We start from the raw sequence: 15598 nt of genomic DNA on the forward strand, positions 1-15598 counted from the left end.
GCTTCAGCCCGTCTCCGTCCGGAGGATCCGCATCTCACCTCTTTGAATCCGGAACCACCGCCCCCGAAGAGCCGGAGGAGGAGGATGGAGGGCCGGCGCTGGTCTGCCTGCCAGGCGGGGAAGAGTTCATTCATCAGCGGCCAATAAAAAGGCGTGATATTCCCAAGACATCCATCACAGCCGTCATATCCCGGTGACAGGAAGCCCAGTTCCACAGGAGGTCCAGGTACCGGTGAGTCCAGGAGCTTTTCTCTGATATTCAGTGTATTTCTCACTTTGTTTGGTCAACACTGTTTCTGGATTTAAATCATCATATTCATACACTCTTATTATGCCATTTCAGTTTGAGACTATACATTTGGAATAGATAGATTTTGTGGTGCATTCATGTGTCCATACATGATAAATGGTGGAGTCAGCACAATAAATCAGCTGCTGCATTGATTTACAGTGTGGATGTTCTTCAGTGTTCCTATTTTATACTAAATTCCGCTATGACATCTCAAAGAGAAATACAAATATAAGGTACAGTCTGGTTCTTCTTGTGTTCCAATTTATGAATCCATTATTTTTATTTGTTTAGGAAAAGTTATTTTAAATTTATTAAATGTAAACTTAATTTTCTCCTAATTCCAGTGTGGTGTGTTTCTTTATGCTCCTCCCACTGATTTGAAGTGGGTGGGGCTTGAGGATGATCCCAGATATTAGATAAATGAGAAAAAAAAAAAAGTTTCTAATAGAGGCATGCAAAGTGTTCCTTGTTTACTTTTCTAAACCTCCCTTATTCCTCCTGTTCCCCCTGTAGCGTCCCGTCCCTCCAGAGACCCGGTGTCGTCGTGCGTCATGGCCTCCGTGTCCTCGGGGTTCTGGGGCTCTGCTGCCTGCTGCTCCCACTCCAAACTCTCCAGAACCGGCAGCCTGAAGCTGGGACAGGGCCGTTCGCCATCGTCCATGTTACCTGGCCGGAGATGTTCTGGGGTGTCTGGTCTCGTAGGTGGAGCCGTGTCCCCGGGCCCTGTGGTGGCAGAGGTGGCGATGGAGGCCAGCAGGGAGCTGTTTGAGGCCTGTCGAAGCGGGGACCTGGAGCGAGTTCGTAAACTGGTGACGCCCGAGAATGTGAACAGCCGGGACACGGCAGGGAGGAAGTCCACGCCGCTTCACTTCGCTGCAGGTGAGACACACTCAGACCGGTTATCCCTGTCCACTGTCTCTGCTTTGGACATTTAACAAATACCACTATAAAACCCATCTGTGATGTTTCAGTCCTGGAGCTCTGCACTTCCCCCTCACACGAACAGATCCATCACTCTCACACAAGTATATTTCATTTGAGAGAGAATGAAATAAATTAACCTAAAAGTCAAATACTACACCACTCTCTCCCTTTTGTGGGGTCATAATTATATTCCTGACTGTAAACAGGAACCTCATTCTCCAATGTAGAGCAGAGACTGGCCACATTCGGCCCTTTGCTTTCACAGAGTGTGTCACAGAGGGAAGTTCAGCAGGGGGCCGGCCCCCACAGTAATCGGCTTTATAGCAGCCGGTGGTTGCACTTGAACCGCCGTCCAGTTCTGGACCAGGAAGTGCACGAGGGTCTGAGTTGGTTCAGCAATATACAGAAAGGTTGGCATTAATATTTTTTGTAGTGCTTATTTATTTCAGTTTCATGAAGTTCACATGGAGTCAGCAGTGTCCTTCATAGTCATGGCTCCTGTGGTTCTGTCTTATTCCTGTTTGGGATGTAACCCTTTTTCTTCCAACTCATTTCCCAGAACGCACAAACATGTCAGACTGTCTTCTGGTCTCCTTCCTGCCACGGTTAAAGACACAGAACCGTCTTTGCTTCTCCACTTTGTAGAAGTGTTTTTATTGTTGAAACTGCTCCGTCAGTTCAGCTTTACTGTAAATGTACTGAATAATTTATTGTGAAGTAGTCTGAGAGGTCAATATATGAATAATGAACCAAAGGGCTCAGTAATGTTTTCTGACTCTCCTTCTGGCTCCTCAGGTTTTGGCCGTAAAGACGTGGTGGACTTCCTCCTCCGGAACGGCGCCAACGTGCACGCCAGGGACGATGGAGGATTGATTTCCCTCCACAACGCTTGCTCCTTTGGCCATGCCGAGGTGCATCTTGCCGCCCGCAGCCTCTGACCAGCTGTAAGCTCTGTAAATCCAAACAAGACCTTTAAACTGACAGGATGCGTTGTTTTTGTCCAGGTGGTGGGTTTGTTGCTTCATCATGGAGCCAATGCAAACGCCAGAGACAACTGGAACTATACTCCACTCCACGAGGCGGCCATCAAAGGGAAGATCGACGTGTGCATAGGTACAAACCATCAGCCTGCCATGACGTCCTTATCAGTCTGTGAGCTGTCTGAAAGCAGCGTTTTTTAATTTGTGTAGTGTTGCTGCAGCATGGTGCTGAGCCGACCATCAGGAACACCGATGGTCGAACCGCTCTGGATTTGGCAGAGTTCTCAACCAAAGCCGTTCTGACAGGTGAGGAGATCCTGACGCCCTACCATCCGATGAGCTGCTAAAATAAAACTCAGGGATCCGTTAAATCAGGTCCTGGTTTGCTTTGAGTCTTTGGTTTGTCGATCATTGTAGTTGTGAGTGTGTTGATACAGTCTGGTTGTGTTGCATCTGTTTCTCAGGTGAATACAGGAAAGACGAGCTCCTGGAGAGTGCGAGGTAACGTCCTGCTCCGGTCTGTCCTCCATGTTCTCCACCTTCTCTTTTTTCTCTGAGCTGACTGTTGTCTGGTCAAACAAACAGCCCAACATGTTGCTGATGTCCCTTCAGGAGCGGGAACGAGGAGAAGCTGATGGCTCTGCTGACGCCGCTCAACGTCAACTGTCACGCAAGTGATGGACGGAAGGTGAGCAGCAGGTTTACAACCTTTTTCATCAAGTTCAGACCCATTTTCTTTCAAACTGGTTTCAGTCTTTTTCTAGTTTAAAAGCTTTTTGAAGCAGCTGGTTGGTTAAAGTCTGTCTAGTTGTGACTGATCATCAGTGTCTCATCTTTCAGTCCACGCCTTTGCACCTGGCAGCCGGCTACAACCGGGTTAAGACGGTCCAGATGTTACTGCAGCATGGCGCTGATGTGCATGCCAAGGACAAGGGGTGAGATGTGTAATTTTTCTATTGCAGCACCAGGAGCTTCACTTCCTGTGCTAGCAGTACTAATAGTTGTGTGTGTGTGTGTGTGTGTGTGTGTGTGTGTGTGTGTGTGTATATGTGTTGCAGGGACCTGGTTCCGCTCCATAACGCTTGTTCGTATGGTCACTATGAGGTCACTGAGCTGCTGGTGAAGGTTTGAGTCTCATAGATGTTTCCTTCTGATGTCATTTCCTGTCGACCTCCATCAGCTTTCAGTCTTTTTGTTGAATGTTTCCTGCTAAAGAGCAGGAAGTTCAGGTTCTACAGAGTGAACGCATCAGAGTAATGTTTTGTTGTTGTCAACAGCCAAGTCCAGACATCCACCAAGACCAGGTCCTGGGCGTGTCTCTTAGATCCAGACCATCTCCCCAAGTCTGGACCAGACCAGTCCAGGATTTGTTGTTTGTCTTTGTGGAGGGATCAAGTCTTAAAACTGTTTATGGTCTACATGCTCGAAGCAACCACCAGAGGGCACCACAGTGACACACTTCACCCTGCATTCAAAATAATGAGTCTGTGTGTGTGTGTGTGTGTGTGTGTGTGTGTGCGCGTGCGCGCGCCCAGCACGGAGCCTGTGTTAACGCAGTGGATCTCTGGCAGTTCACTCCTCTCCATGAAGCTGCCTCCAAGAACCGTGTGGAGGTAAAGTCTTGACAGGAAGTGACCTCACCGTGGGGGGGGGTCTCACCTCTGACCTGTGCTTTAATCATACTCACCTGTGTGTCTGTGCAGGTGTGTTCTCTCCTGCTCAGCTATGGCGCCGACCCCACCTTCCTCAATTGTCACAATAAAAGCTCCATCGACCTCACTCCAACCTCTCAGCTGAAGGAGCGGCTCATCTGTACGTCCTGTTTCCTGTTTGATACATCACACACAACAACAACTACACAATGATACAGTAACACACAATGAGAGCTGTAGTTGTTCTTCATCACTCTCAGTTTGTCAGACAGACTGATGCTGGGTCAGTTTCCTCCCTCAGACCTTTCACATTAAAACACAGTTCAGACCCCGTCTCTCACCTGTCACAGGTGAGTTCAGAGGTCACAGCCTGCTGCAGGCAGCCCGGGAGTCTGACCCGGTTCGAGTCAAGAAGTACCTGAGCCTGGAGACCGTCGGCTTCAGACACACACACACTCATGAGACGGCGCTGGTGAGTGTGTGTTGGTATTTGTGTTCCACACAGATTAATTATTTTAAAGTTGTGTTCTTAAGGTCGTTTTGTGGGTTTGCCCTCAGCACTGTGCGTCCACCTCACCATACACAAAGAGGAAGCAAGTGTGTGAACTTCTGTTGAGAAAAGGTGCCAACGTGAACGATAAGACAAAGGAGTGAGTCTAGAAGCGTGTAATGATTACAGGTCAACACACGACCGCCACCATGTTTCTGATCATGTCACGTCTCTGCTCACTCAGGCTCCTGACGCCGCTTCACCTGGCGGCAGAGAAAGGTCACAACGATGTCATCGAGGTGTTGGTCAAACATGAAGCCAAGGTCAGGAGGCAGTGCATCAAAGAGAACATGCTCTTTAACTTCACCTTGAAGATGGTCACTAACCCCGCCTCCTTCCAGGTGAACGCCGTGGATCACCTGGGTCAGACGGCGCTGCACCGCGCCGCTCGCCGCGGACACTTGCAGACCTGCAGGCTGTTGCTGAATGCCGGCGGCAACCCGCTGCTCCCCTCACTGCAGGGCCTGTCTCCCTCACAGCTGGGCAACAAGGGTGTTCAGGAGATACTGCAAGGTGCTGATTACCCATCATGCAACAGTGCTATCCAACTTCTGTGTCTGGGGCAGATAGTCTCTCCACTGTGTGGCCAAAAGTATGCGGATGTCTCTAAAATGACTAAAACCAGTAAAATCACCTCCACAAGGAAGGTCTTTCCCAGTTCAGTCTGGACAACTTGACTAGTCTGAACTGACCTCTGACCTCAGCCCTACCCAGCTGCCACAGCAACAGAAGCATCAAAATGGATAGTCAGTTGGCAGCAGGAAGACCTGAGAGACCGATGAATCACTCTGTGATCTGCTTCCCGTCGAAATAAAGAAAACTGAAGCAGAGACATGATGAGATTCATTATTTCACGTCCATGTTGTTGAGGTCAGCTGCAGGACGCCACGTTGAAGTGGACGGAGATGTTCGGCTGTCCACATGCTTTTGACCACAATGTGCATATTAGGCGAAGAGAACATGATGCTCTTTAGAGAACCTTCTGTTTCTGTTCCTCTGCAGATGGACTTCTCCTCAGGAACTCTGAGGTCGACCGTCAGCTGTTGGAAGCCTCCAGATCTGGAGATCTGGAGACCGTCAAGGTCCTTCACATTCCCACCCCCCCACTTCCTGTCACAACAGGAAATGCTTTTCCTCCAGCATCAGCTGCTTTATTAGTTTGTTGATTGTTGATTTGCGGGTTGTTTGTCTTGCTCTCTCTCTCTCTCTGTCCGTCTGTGTCTCTCGCCCCTGTAGAGGCTCTGCTCGGTGCAGAACGTGAACTGTCGGGATGTGGAGGGTCGTCAGTCCACACCGCTGCACTTCGCTGCTGGATACAACCGTCTAGCTGTGGTCCAGTTCCTGCTGCAGCACGGCGCTGATGTGCACGCCAAAGACAAGGGGTGAGACAGGGGGAGGGCTCTAACCTGACCTGAGTGAGGTGACGTCTGTAGTCCCTCATATGAACAGTGTGTGTGTGTGTGTGTGTGTGTGTGTGTGTGTGTGTGTGTGTGTCAGAGGCCTGGTCCCGCTCCATAACGCCTGCTCATACGGTCACTATGAGGTGGCTGAGCTGCTGGTCCTTCATGGCGCTGTGGTCAATGTGGCCGACCTCTGGAAGTTCACGCCGCTGCATGAAGCCGCCGCCAAGGGCAAATACGACATTTGTAAACTTCTGCTGCAGGTACGCACATCAGACACACACCACACAGTCAACACACACATACACAGCAGACACTCAGTAATGTTATTTCCCATCTCCAGCACGGCGCCGACCCAGCTCGCAAGAACCGGGATGGTAACACGCCCCTGGACCTGGTGAAGGACACGGACATGGACATCCAGGACCTGCTGCGAGGCGATGCTGCCCTGCTGGATGCTGCCAAGAAGGGCTGCGTGGTCCGAGTAAAGAAACTCTGCACACACGACAATGTCAACTGTAGAGACACACAAGGACGACACTCGACCCCACTGCACCTGGCTGGTACAACAACACACACCTGAATGATAACGACAAAAGCACAACGGTTAAGGTTACCTCAGAGACTCTACCCAGACCTTTAGTGTGTGTGTCAATGTCTGTCACAGCGGGCTACAATAACCTGGAGGTGGCACAGTATCTGTTGCAGCACGGCGCTGAGGTCAACTCTCAGGATAAAGGAGGACTGATCCCTCTGCACAATGCTGCCTCTTATGGGGTGAGGGGGGCACACAAACACACTCACACACACTTGTTACACTTCTCACTCCCACATTCTGTCTCTTCAATCAGCAGCTCATCAGTCAGAGGACACTGAAAGAGTCTGTGAGTGTCTGTGAGTGTGTGTGTGTGTCCTTTTGTCCAGTTAGATCAGGTTAGTAACTTAATAAATTCACCTCTCATCGTCTTCATCTTTCTCCTTGATGTCATCATCCTCAGTTTAAACCCCTCCTCCTCCTCCAGCACGTCGACGTGGCGGCTCTCCTCATTAAGTATAATGCCTGCGTCAATGCCACCGACAAATGGGCGTTCACGCCGCTGCACGAGGCGGCTCAGAAGGGGCGGACCCAGCTGTGCGCACTCCTATTGGCTCATGGCGCTGACCCCACCCTCCAGAACCAGGAGGGGCAGTCACCGCTGGACCTGGTCACGGTCAGTCTACAGTCTGAAACCACATAACTTGCTGGTTCTGATTCGTCGAGTCCAGCTCATCGTCTGTCTCCTTGCCGCAGGCTGATGATGTCAGAGCCCTGCTCACAGCAGCGATGCCTCCCTCTGCTCTTCCTGGTTGTTGCAAACCTTGTGTTATCAGCGTGGCGGCCTCTGGTGCTCCGCCCATGGCTGTCACCCCATCGCTTCTCTCCTCCTCCTCCTCCTGCCCCACCCCTCCTGTCCTCCTCACCTCATCTTCCACCTCTTCTTGCCTTGACATCACGGCAACATCTACAACTGGCAGCAGCGCCACACCTGCTTCAAACGCCTCATCTTCATCGCTGCTGGCGTCCTCATCCTCCTCTGTGACCTCTGAGAAGTCAACACTGTCAACCAATGAGGGAGCTGAGAAACAAGAGGAAGGTCAGTGATGATGAGGAGGATGAAAAATCAGAGAGAAACAAGCAATTTTTGTTTCTTATACAATGAGCTGTGTGTGTGTGTGTGTGTGTGTGTGTGTGTGTGTGTGTGTGTGTGTGTGTGTGTGTGTGTGTGTGTGTGTGTGTGGTTCAGGGGCGGAGCTGCTCAGTATCTGTCAGTTCCTGAAGAACCTCGGTCTGGAGCATCTCAAGGAAATCTTTGACCATGAGAAGGTGAGGTCACAAACAGGAAGTAGTGTGTTTTCTTGTGCGGGGGTGGGAGTGATAAAATATTAAATATTGAGACAAAAAAAAATCTTCAATATGATATAAACAGTGACAGTGATATGAAGCAGGGACTTCATACACACTGTGTGTGTGTGTGTATGCAGATCACTCTGGATGTGTTGGTGGAGATGGGTCATCATGAGCTGAAGGAAATCGGCATCAACGCTTTCGGACATAGACACAAGCTCATCAAAGGAGTCGAGAGACTCATCAGTGGACCACAGAGTGAGGACACACACACACACACACACACACACACACATACTTATCAATCATGCTCTCCTTCACCTGTGACTCTTTTTTTACATCATTTTTTAAGTAGTATGTTGCTACATTATGCTGTGTGTTTGTGTGTTTTGTCAGGTTTGAATCCTTTTCTCACATTGAACACAGCTAACAGCGGGACCATCCTGATCGACCTCGCAGCCGACGACAAGGAGTTCCAGTCAGTGGAGGAGGAGGTAAGAGATGAAGAAGAAGAAGAAGAAGAAGATGATGATGATGATGATTTTGGTTCTGGTATCTCTGGCTCAGATGCAGAGTACGATCAGGGAGCATCGAGATGGCGGCCACGCTGGAGGAGTCTTCAACAGATACCAGCTGGTCAAGGTAACTGTAGATCAGGGCTGAACACTCAGGACAGAGTCCAGGAGAGGACATAGAAGACAGAGGAGAAGACAGAGAGGACAGGACAGATGTGTCTTCTGTCTTCTGCTGTTCCAGATCCAGAAGGTCTGTAACAAGAAGCTGTGGGAGCGATACAGCCACCGCAGGAAGGAAGTGTCAGAGGAAAACCACAACCACGCCAATGAGCGCATGCTCTTCCATGGTGAGAATGCCATCACCATAACAACCACTTGCAGTCACTGCTGTGATGTCACATCTATGGTGTCCCCTCCTCCAGGCTCTCCGTTCGTCAACGCCATCATCCATAAAGGCTTTGATGAGCGGCATGCCTACATCGGAGGGATGTTCGGCGCCGGGATTTACTTTGCTGAGAATTCGTCGAAGAGTAACCAGTACGTGTACGGGATCGGCGGTGGGACAGGCTGCCCCTTGCACAAAGACCGCTCCTGCTACATCTGCCACAGGTACACTCCGAGACTCCACCCCATCACTAAGGCATGCCCCTGTATGCCTCAATTCAGTTTATTTCCAACATAATATATACGGGATATAACAGATACAATACCTGAAAACAAACAGTGACTACAGTGGGAGAGTGTTTGGCGTCCTGTTCATGTTAATGTGTTGAAATGTTTTATTTTGAAGTCTGCAGTGGACAGACCACATCCTGTTTTGTCCAGAGTGTTTTGTCCACAGTCCATTTTCTTGTCCCTCCCAGGCACTTGTTGTTTTGCAGAGTGACTCTGGGAAAGTCCTTCCTGCAGTTCAGTGCCATGAAGATGGCTCACTCACCACCGGGTCATCACTCTGTGACGGGCAGGCCGAGCGTCAACGGTCTGGCTCTGGCCGAGTATGTCATCTACAGAGGAGAGCAGGTTGGCCATTTTGATTTTCCTGACACTTATCACCTGGTTTGACCTGGGAGGCTTTTAATATGGAAAAGAGTTGAACTAACAGTAACTTTACTGGATTCCTGAGCCTGAAACTAAATGATGATCATTTAGAGGAGAAAGCAGAGGGGGATACAGAGCACAGAGCAGGTCAGAAGCAGCAGGTTTTTCAGGAAGTAAAAGACAAACTTGAAGTGTTGAATTTAACATTTTGTAGGTAAAAATGTGTTAAAGTAGAAAGAAGAATGTGTTTAACAGTTTAAAACACGTCAGAAGACAAGCTGGTGTATTCGGATAATTCTTATAACTATCTCTAAAAAGTCTTTTGTTCGTCTTTAAACGTGCTGAAGCTCTGCTCTGATTTATGTTGATGGTTGAAGGACGTGTCATGGCGGCTGAAGTGGCTCTTCAGTCCAACAGGAGCAGGCGTCCACTCCAGCAATCAGTGCCGCCATCAGTCTGATGATGATGATGATGATAAAGAAGAAGCTGCTCAGTCACATTATCTCTGATGCTTCATGAACAGCTGCTGTCAGAGACACAAACACACACAACACCAGTGTCGTGTCAAACTTACCCCCCTTAGAGAGGAAATGGTGCATTCTGGGAAAAAACACTTCACTGTTGTGCTGACAGTTTATTAATCAGGTTGAGCCACAAGCAGCAGCAAGTCATGTCTGCATGTTAGAGCTTCTCAGTGGCTCCAGGAAGCTTCTGGTCCCAGGTCAGGGGCCACATCCTCCATTTTTGTCATCAGCTGCTCCTTTGTGTTTTAAAGCTTGCACTTTGTGTTTAAATTAAACGCAGCTCTGTCACTGATCATAAAGCAGTAGGAGCCCAGATGTCGGTCCGGCTCAGTCATGTGACTCTAATTTCATTGACACTGTAGATTAAAGTTATTTTGGATGTTGTTCATTACAACGTGTCAGTGAATGCCTCTCTGCTGCCCTCAGGCCTACCCAGAGTACCTGATCACCTACCAGATAGTGAAGCCGGACGCTCCAGCAGACGGATGAAGGAGCCGGGGGGGCATGGAGCTCATCTCATCTGCATGCACAAAGAAAAACTTTATTTATACAATGTATAAAACGTGGGATTTTATCAGATGCCTGTTTGTTTTGTGCACTTTATGATCACGTTGTGTCTTGGTGTGATGTGATGTGACTACTCATTTGTCTTTCTGTCAAACTGTTCAGTGACTTCAGGAGAGAACGACTCAGTTTCATCAGTAAATCACAAGCACAAAGAAGAAAACCAAATTTTACAGTTAAATGTTTTTCGGATATCATGTGACCAAGCCTCTTGGTCCTGACCTGTTGTGGACAGTTTGTGTTGAAACTGACTCATTGTCATCCCTGAAAAATGAACCCTTCCTCAGTGTGAAAAGTATTTCCAAAAATATGTTGCCTGGCAACACCCTAACGAGGAGAAGTTTTACTTTTGTTCTAACAAGATGTGTATATTTGTTTTTTGTATGAGCATGTGACTTTATTAACATTTCTATTGTGGCAAAGTGTTTGTTGGTTTTTCAGGCGTTTGCACTGCCTTAATGAGGATCGGTGTCTGATTGGCTCTATTGTGATGTGATCAGTCCATGCTGCAGCCAAACGTCCACACCAGTGTCTCAGTAATAAATGTTCCAGCTGTTCACATTAAAAAGGAGCAATATGTAAGTTCTGCTATTGCTACCTGGCTAATGTTACTGTTTACTCACTCACACACACACACACACACACACACACACACACACACACACAGGTTCAGCATCAAACTTGTTTCCTCCTCAGGAGTGGAAAAAAGAAACTCCAATGTTAGCTGTTGCTAGTTTTGCTTCCCTAAAATTAGCATGCTGCCCAGCAGATGCTTTATAAAACACCAACTAACAGTTAAAGCTAATGTGTTAGCAAATGGCTCCTTTAGCTTCAGTAATGTGAATGTGGGTTCATCTCAAATCATGTAAAGAGCTTCAATATCTTATAACTTTGCCAAACTAAAATTTAAAGACTTTCAGACTTTCCTTCAATATTTTAACTATTACATTTTTTTTTAGTCTAGCATTTTTTTTTTCAGTGCCATTTTTAGTTTTCAGAGCCTGGCTCCAATCAGGAGCCGAGACTGACTTAACATCTTAACTGTAGTTCCTGCAGGAACTACATAAGGACCCCCCTCCCAAAAAAAAAAAACAACAAACAAACAAACCACACAACACTGCTTTTATGGGATTCAGAACAAACATGTTTTCAGCCTGGCTTTTAAAGAAAGTTTATCTGGAATCTGAGCTAAGTAACCCCACTAAATGGGACTGAGGGGGGTGGGAGTGCACCACAGAAGAGTCACATGGAGGTTTAACTCAAAGTGTGAGGAATCAAAAAATTAATAAAATAAAATAAAAAAAAATCAGTAATTTTTATTGAACAGACTGGATCAGGTTTACTCTTTAAGGGGTCCTGGAGTCTTGCTTGGAGCTCTGTAGACCACCTCCTTTGGGGGAGCTGGCTTCTGGCTCCTCAGAGAGGGGTAGAGAGTCCGGACCTCTCGTGCTCACATGTAACCGTTCCTCTGCTGGATGATGAAGGTCGGCGGCAGCAGAGGGGGACGTCTCACTGGAGCCCGTCTTTGCTGCACCGCCGGAGCTCCAGACGCTGAAGTCTGGGAATGAACGAGACAGCAGCCAGCTGCTGGGGTCGGGGAACTGGACGTGGGCTTCAGCTGCAGGCTGAACATCCCAAGAAGGTGATCCAGAACCAGCCACAAAGCCAGATGGTTGGAATACAGGAACAGGAAGCCCAGAGGGGGAACCCACGTCGCCACCAAGTCCAGAACCGGGCTGAGGCTGCCCAGGACAGCCTGGTGTCTTCTGTCCAGGTCGGACTGGGCTGACGTAGTGTCCACCCTGAGGCATCAGGGGTCTGGATGGGGCACTGGGCTGGTGCTCCAGGCTGCAGCATCAGGGGAGGACGTGAACCTACAGGAGGAAGGTTTGATGATCCAGCACCACCGCTGGAGCTCCAGGAACCAGTGTCGGAGTATTTGTAGTCTGGACAGAGAAGAGCAGGATCAGGAGAAGCACCATGTTGGCATCCAGCAGCTCAGATGCTCCTCAGCAGACTGAAGGTCTGGTTTTATACCGGAGCTGTTCTCTACTCTGATTACACTGATTAACATCACCTGAGTCCAGGTGGAGCGTTCAGGTTCGGTCTGACTTTTCTTGTGTTAAACTGCTTTAAATTATTATTTTTTTATTTTTATTGTGCATGTTTTAATCTCTGTTTTAAGTGTGTGAACTACATATTTGAACTAAACAGGTCATGAAGATCTGAAAGAAATCCAGATGTTGTCTCTAGTTTCTTTCTTCCTTTTTATGATGATGTTTTATTTTTCTTACCTCCATTATTGTTTCTGAATAATAAAACATAAGAACCTCAGTAAAATCTGAGCTGCAGCAGGACGACAGTCTGGCTGTTTGAAGCTTTTGTTCCACTTGTGGAAATGTGGCTACTGACAGAGGTCAAAGGTCAGGGAGCAGAGCTGTTCGATCTGTTGGAGGAGAAGCTGCCTCTGATTGGCTCTCTGAAGTCTTTCAGCTCTGAGCAGCTCACAGAACCGACTAACGGAGGGCCAGACCTGGACTGAGGACTCAGGTATGTGGGGCCAGAAGCTTTATTTTATCTCAACGATTCCTGTTGTTTCCTTCAGTCCAACATGGCTGCCAGTTCTCTACGGTTTCCTAGCAACAGTTGGAGATGAGACTGGCATCTGGTCGAGAACCGGCAGGAGAGTCCAGAATCCTTCAGCTGTCCCACACCGAGCTGGACCGTGTCCGTCCAGATTGAATAGGCTCAGATGTTCTGATCCGGTCTCCTGAACTTGTGATGTGGATCAGGCTCTCAGGAGGATTCAAAGGTTAAACTCGTCCGTCACAGCTTTGTTTGTTTACAAGTTGACTCAAATAAACAGGCTAATTTAGAGTTTAGCGTCTGTGTGACTTCAGCTTGAATGAATTTCTGTCAGACTGTCGATTCAAATCAGTGATGTTTAATGAGCTGACGTGATTTTTGACAGTTTACAGTTCAAAGACAGTTCGGTTCATTTAAACAGAAACGTGACATTCAATTTACAACTTTTTATGACGGTGAAGAAGAAACCTGGAGTTTGTCTGAAACAAAACACCCGGACTGACAGTCTGCACCTCACCAGGAGGTCAAAGGTCAGACCTAGAGGAAGGTTCCAGGGTCCTCACAGGTCCTGGATTTGACCCGGGATCACCGGAGAGTTAAAGGGCGTCATGTCCAGAGAGATCTCGGCCTCGTGGTCGAACTGCAGGATGGCGGGAAGCAGCAGGTTCTGTCGGTTCTGGGATTCATCTGAGATCACTGACACTTTGTCGAAGCCCGTGCAGGTGGGGGCCTTCAGAGTCCCCGGGGGGGCACAGGCCTCCTTCTGCAGGGTGGTGTCGTGGTGGTAGGACACCAGCTCGTTGCTGAAGTCCACCGTCTCCACCGTGGAGCTGGAGCAGTACCTGCCGCAGCCCAGGATGGTGGAGAAGGCCTTCCGGAAGTCCGCGTTGAAGGCGTAGATGACGGGGTTGAGGGAGGAGTTGGCCCAGCCGAACCACACGAAGATGCTGAAGGTGGTGTGGCTGACGCACGGAGCCCCGCCCCCGTCCGGGGGGCAGAACGGAACCACGCAGTTCAGGACGAAGAACGGCAGCCAGCAGAAGACGAACACCCCCATGATGATGGACAGGGTCTTCAGCACTTTGGTCTCTCTCTTGAAGGACGTCTTCAGCGCGCTCTCGTCCTGCGTCGACGCGCGGTGCCGGTGGTTTTGCGCGCGCTCCAGAGAGGAGATCCTCCTGATCTGGATCTGCGCGATGCGGAAGATGCGCGTGTATGTGCCCACCATGATGAGCACGGGGATGTAGAAGCTGATGAGGGACGAGGAGATGGCGTAAGTCCGGTTCAGGCTGGCGTTGCAGTCTTCCGGGTTGTGCGCGCTCAGGTCGTCCGCGCGGTGCCAGTTGAGGCGCACGGGGATGAAGGAGATGAGCACGGACAGAGTCCACGCGACCCCGATCATCAGGAAGGCGAAGCGGCGCGTCATCCTGCGCTCGTACCGGAAGGGGCTGGAGATGGCCCAGTAGCGGTCCATGCTGATGACGCACAGGTTCAGGATGGAGGCGGTGGAGCACATGATGTCGAAGGCCACCCAGGTGTCGCAGAAGCGGCCGAAGAGCCAGACTCCCGCCACCTCGGACACGGCCCGCCACGGCATCACCAGCACGGCCACGAACAGGTCGGACACCGCCAGAGAGATGACGAACGAGTTGGTGACTTTGGAGCGCAGGTGGCGGAACTTGATGACGGCGGCGCAGACCAGCGTGTTTCCCAGCAGGGTGGACACGATCAGAACCATCAGGACGCATCCGGTCAGCGCGCGGAGGCTCAGCCCGGCGGCCGGCGCTGGGCTGTCCTCTCCGGCCGTGGTCACCTGGTCCCGGTCTCGGTCCCGGTGCTGGCTCTCATTGTGGACGCTCTCCATGGGTCACTGTGTCGGCGCCATGTCCGCGTTCCCACCTGTGTCCCCGGGAGTCCGGCAGAGTCCGGCAGAAGCTGCGTCCGGTGTCTGTCACACCGGCTGACTGACCCCCGCAGTCCCCCCTCCCTGCGCCCCCTCCCCCGGCACAGCCGCCCTCTGCAGGATCGGACCGAGTCTTTGGGAAACTTCTCAGAATGTTTTGTTGATTTCTTTTTGGTTTCAGGAGCTTGACAGAGTTTGTGAGGAAATAAATGTAGTTAGTGGAGAAGTGTATGGAAGCCCACAGTAACATTTTCATTCCTTAAACGTGTAATTTGAGGACAAAGCCAAAAAGAAGGCGTTTTCTGCTGAAAAATATTAAAATATAAATTTAAAAAGTCCCCTTGTTTTTAACATCCACAGTAATCATTTCATTTACACAGAGTTTATGTTTGTTCATTATTATTCCAGTTTTTTAGAGTTCATCGTGACAGAAAGCCAAGCCTGCCCCCTAGTGGATGAAGAGCCACAGCACACCTGAAAGCCTCAGGACTTTTAATCTGAAAACCGGAAATAGATTAGACCAGGAGGGAGATAAAATTAAATCTGATGGAAATTAAAGGCTAACGTAATTATTTTAGACTTTTAATGAACTACACTAATATTTCATCTTAATGGAATCACATCCTTCTCAATTTTGTAGTCTCTGGTTTACTTTATTATTGTATTGTTTATTTCTCACAGATGAAATTTAACCAAATGTTAAACATTTAAAGAGAAATGACAGTTTTCTATTTGCCATGTTGCATCTACAAAGTTATTTGCTGTGATATTTTATTTCTTTAGTA

At 49.0% G+C, this 15598-nt stretch overlaps 2 protein-coding genes across 2 annotated transcripts; one reads left to right on the top strand and one right to left on the bottom strand.

Annotated features, from left to right (window-relative positions):
- Window positions 1-951: 951 nt before the first annotated feature.
- Window positions 952-10818, top strand: LOC115060411 (poly [ADP-ribose] polymerase tankyrase-2-like). The gene is made up of 30 exons (XM_029528341.1): window positions 952-1171; window positions 2012-2127; window positions 2221-2329; window positions 2407-2502; window positions 2661-2697; window positions 2809-2884; window positions 3037-3131; window positions 3255-3321; window positions 3732-3809; window positions 3900-4008; window positions 4199-4320; window positions 4407-4498; window positions 4583-4661; window positions 4740-4911; window positions 5401-5480; window positions 5635-5780; window positions 5896-6061; window positions 6142-6361; window positions 6466-6575; window positions 6821-7009; window positions 7090-7211; window positions 7314-7432; window positions 7583-7662; window positions 7821-7941; window positions 8080-8177; window positions 8251-8325; window positions 8440-8545; window positions 8621-8807; window positions 9062-9218; window positions 10187-10818. Exons 1-30 carry the CDS (start codon window positions 952-954, stop codon window positions 10247-10249), a joined length of 3507 nt encoding a protein of 1168 aa, XP_029384201.1. The 3' UTR covers window positions 10250-10818.
- A 2628-nt stretch (window positions 10819-13446) lies between these two features.
- On the bottom strand, window positions 13447-14777 carry LOC115060059 (D(5)-like dopamine receptor). The gene has a single exon (XM_029527877.1). The coding sequence runs from the start codon at window positions 14772-14774 to the stop codon at window positions 13470-13472; it is 1305 nt and encodes a 434-aa protein (XP_029383737.1). The 5' UTR covers window positions 14775-14777; the 3' UTR covers window positions 13447-13469.
- Between the last annotated feature and the right edge of the window lie 821 nt (window positions 14778-15598).

This window comes from Echeneis naucrates, chromosome 19, assembly GCF_900963305.1.
Source record: "Echeneis naucrates chromosome 19, fEcheNa1.1, whole genome shotgun sequence".
NCBI lineage: Eukaryota > Metazoa > Chordata > Actinopteri > Carangiformes > Echeneidae > Echeneis > Echeneis naucrates.

Excerpts from the sequence above, each read along its gene's own strand:
- LOC115060411 (XM_029528341.1), top strand. The coding sequence starts at position 952 with ATGTTACCTGGCCGGAGATGTTCTGGGGTGTCTGGTCTCGTAGGTGGA. Across the intron at positions 2,128-2,220 it reads GCTCCTTTGGCCATGCCGAG|GTGGTGGGTTTGTTGCTTCA; the intron begins GTGCATCTTGCC and ends GTTTTTGTCCAG. Across the intron at positions 2,885-3,036 it reads ACGCAAGTGATGGACGGAAG|TCCACGCCTTTGCACCTGGC; the intron begins GTGAGCAGCAGG and ends CTCATCTTTCAG.
- LOC115060059 (XM_029527877.1), bottom strand. The coding sequence starts at position 14,774 with ATGGAGAGCGTCCACAATGAGAGCCAGCACCGGGACCGAGACCGGGAC.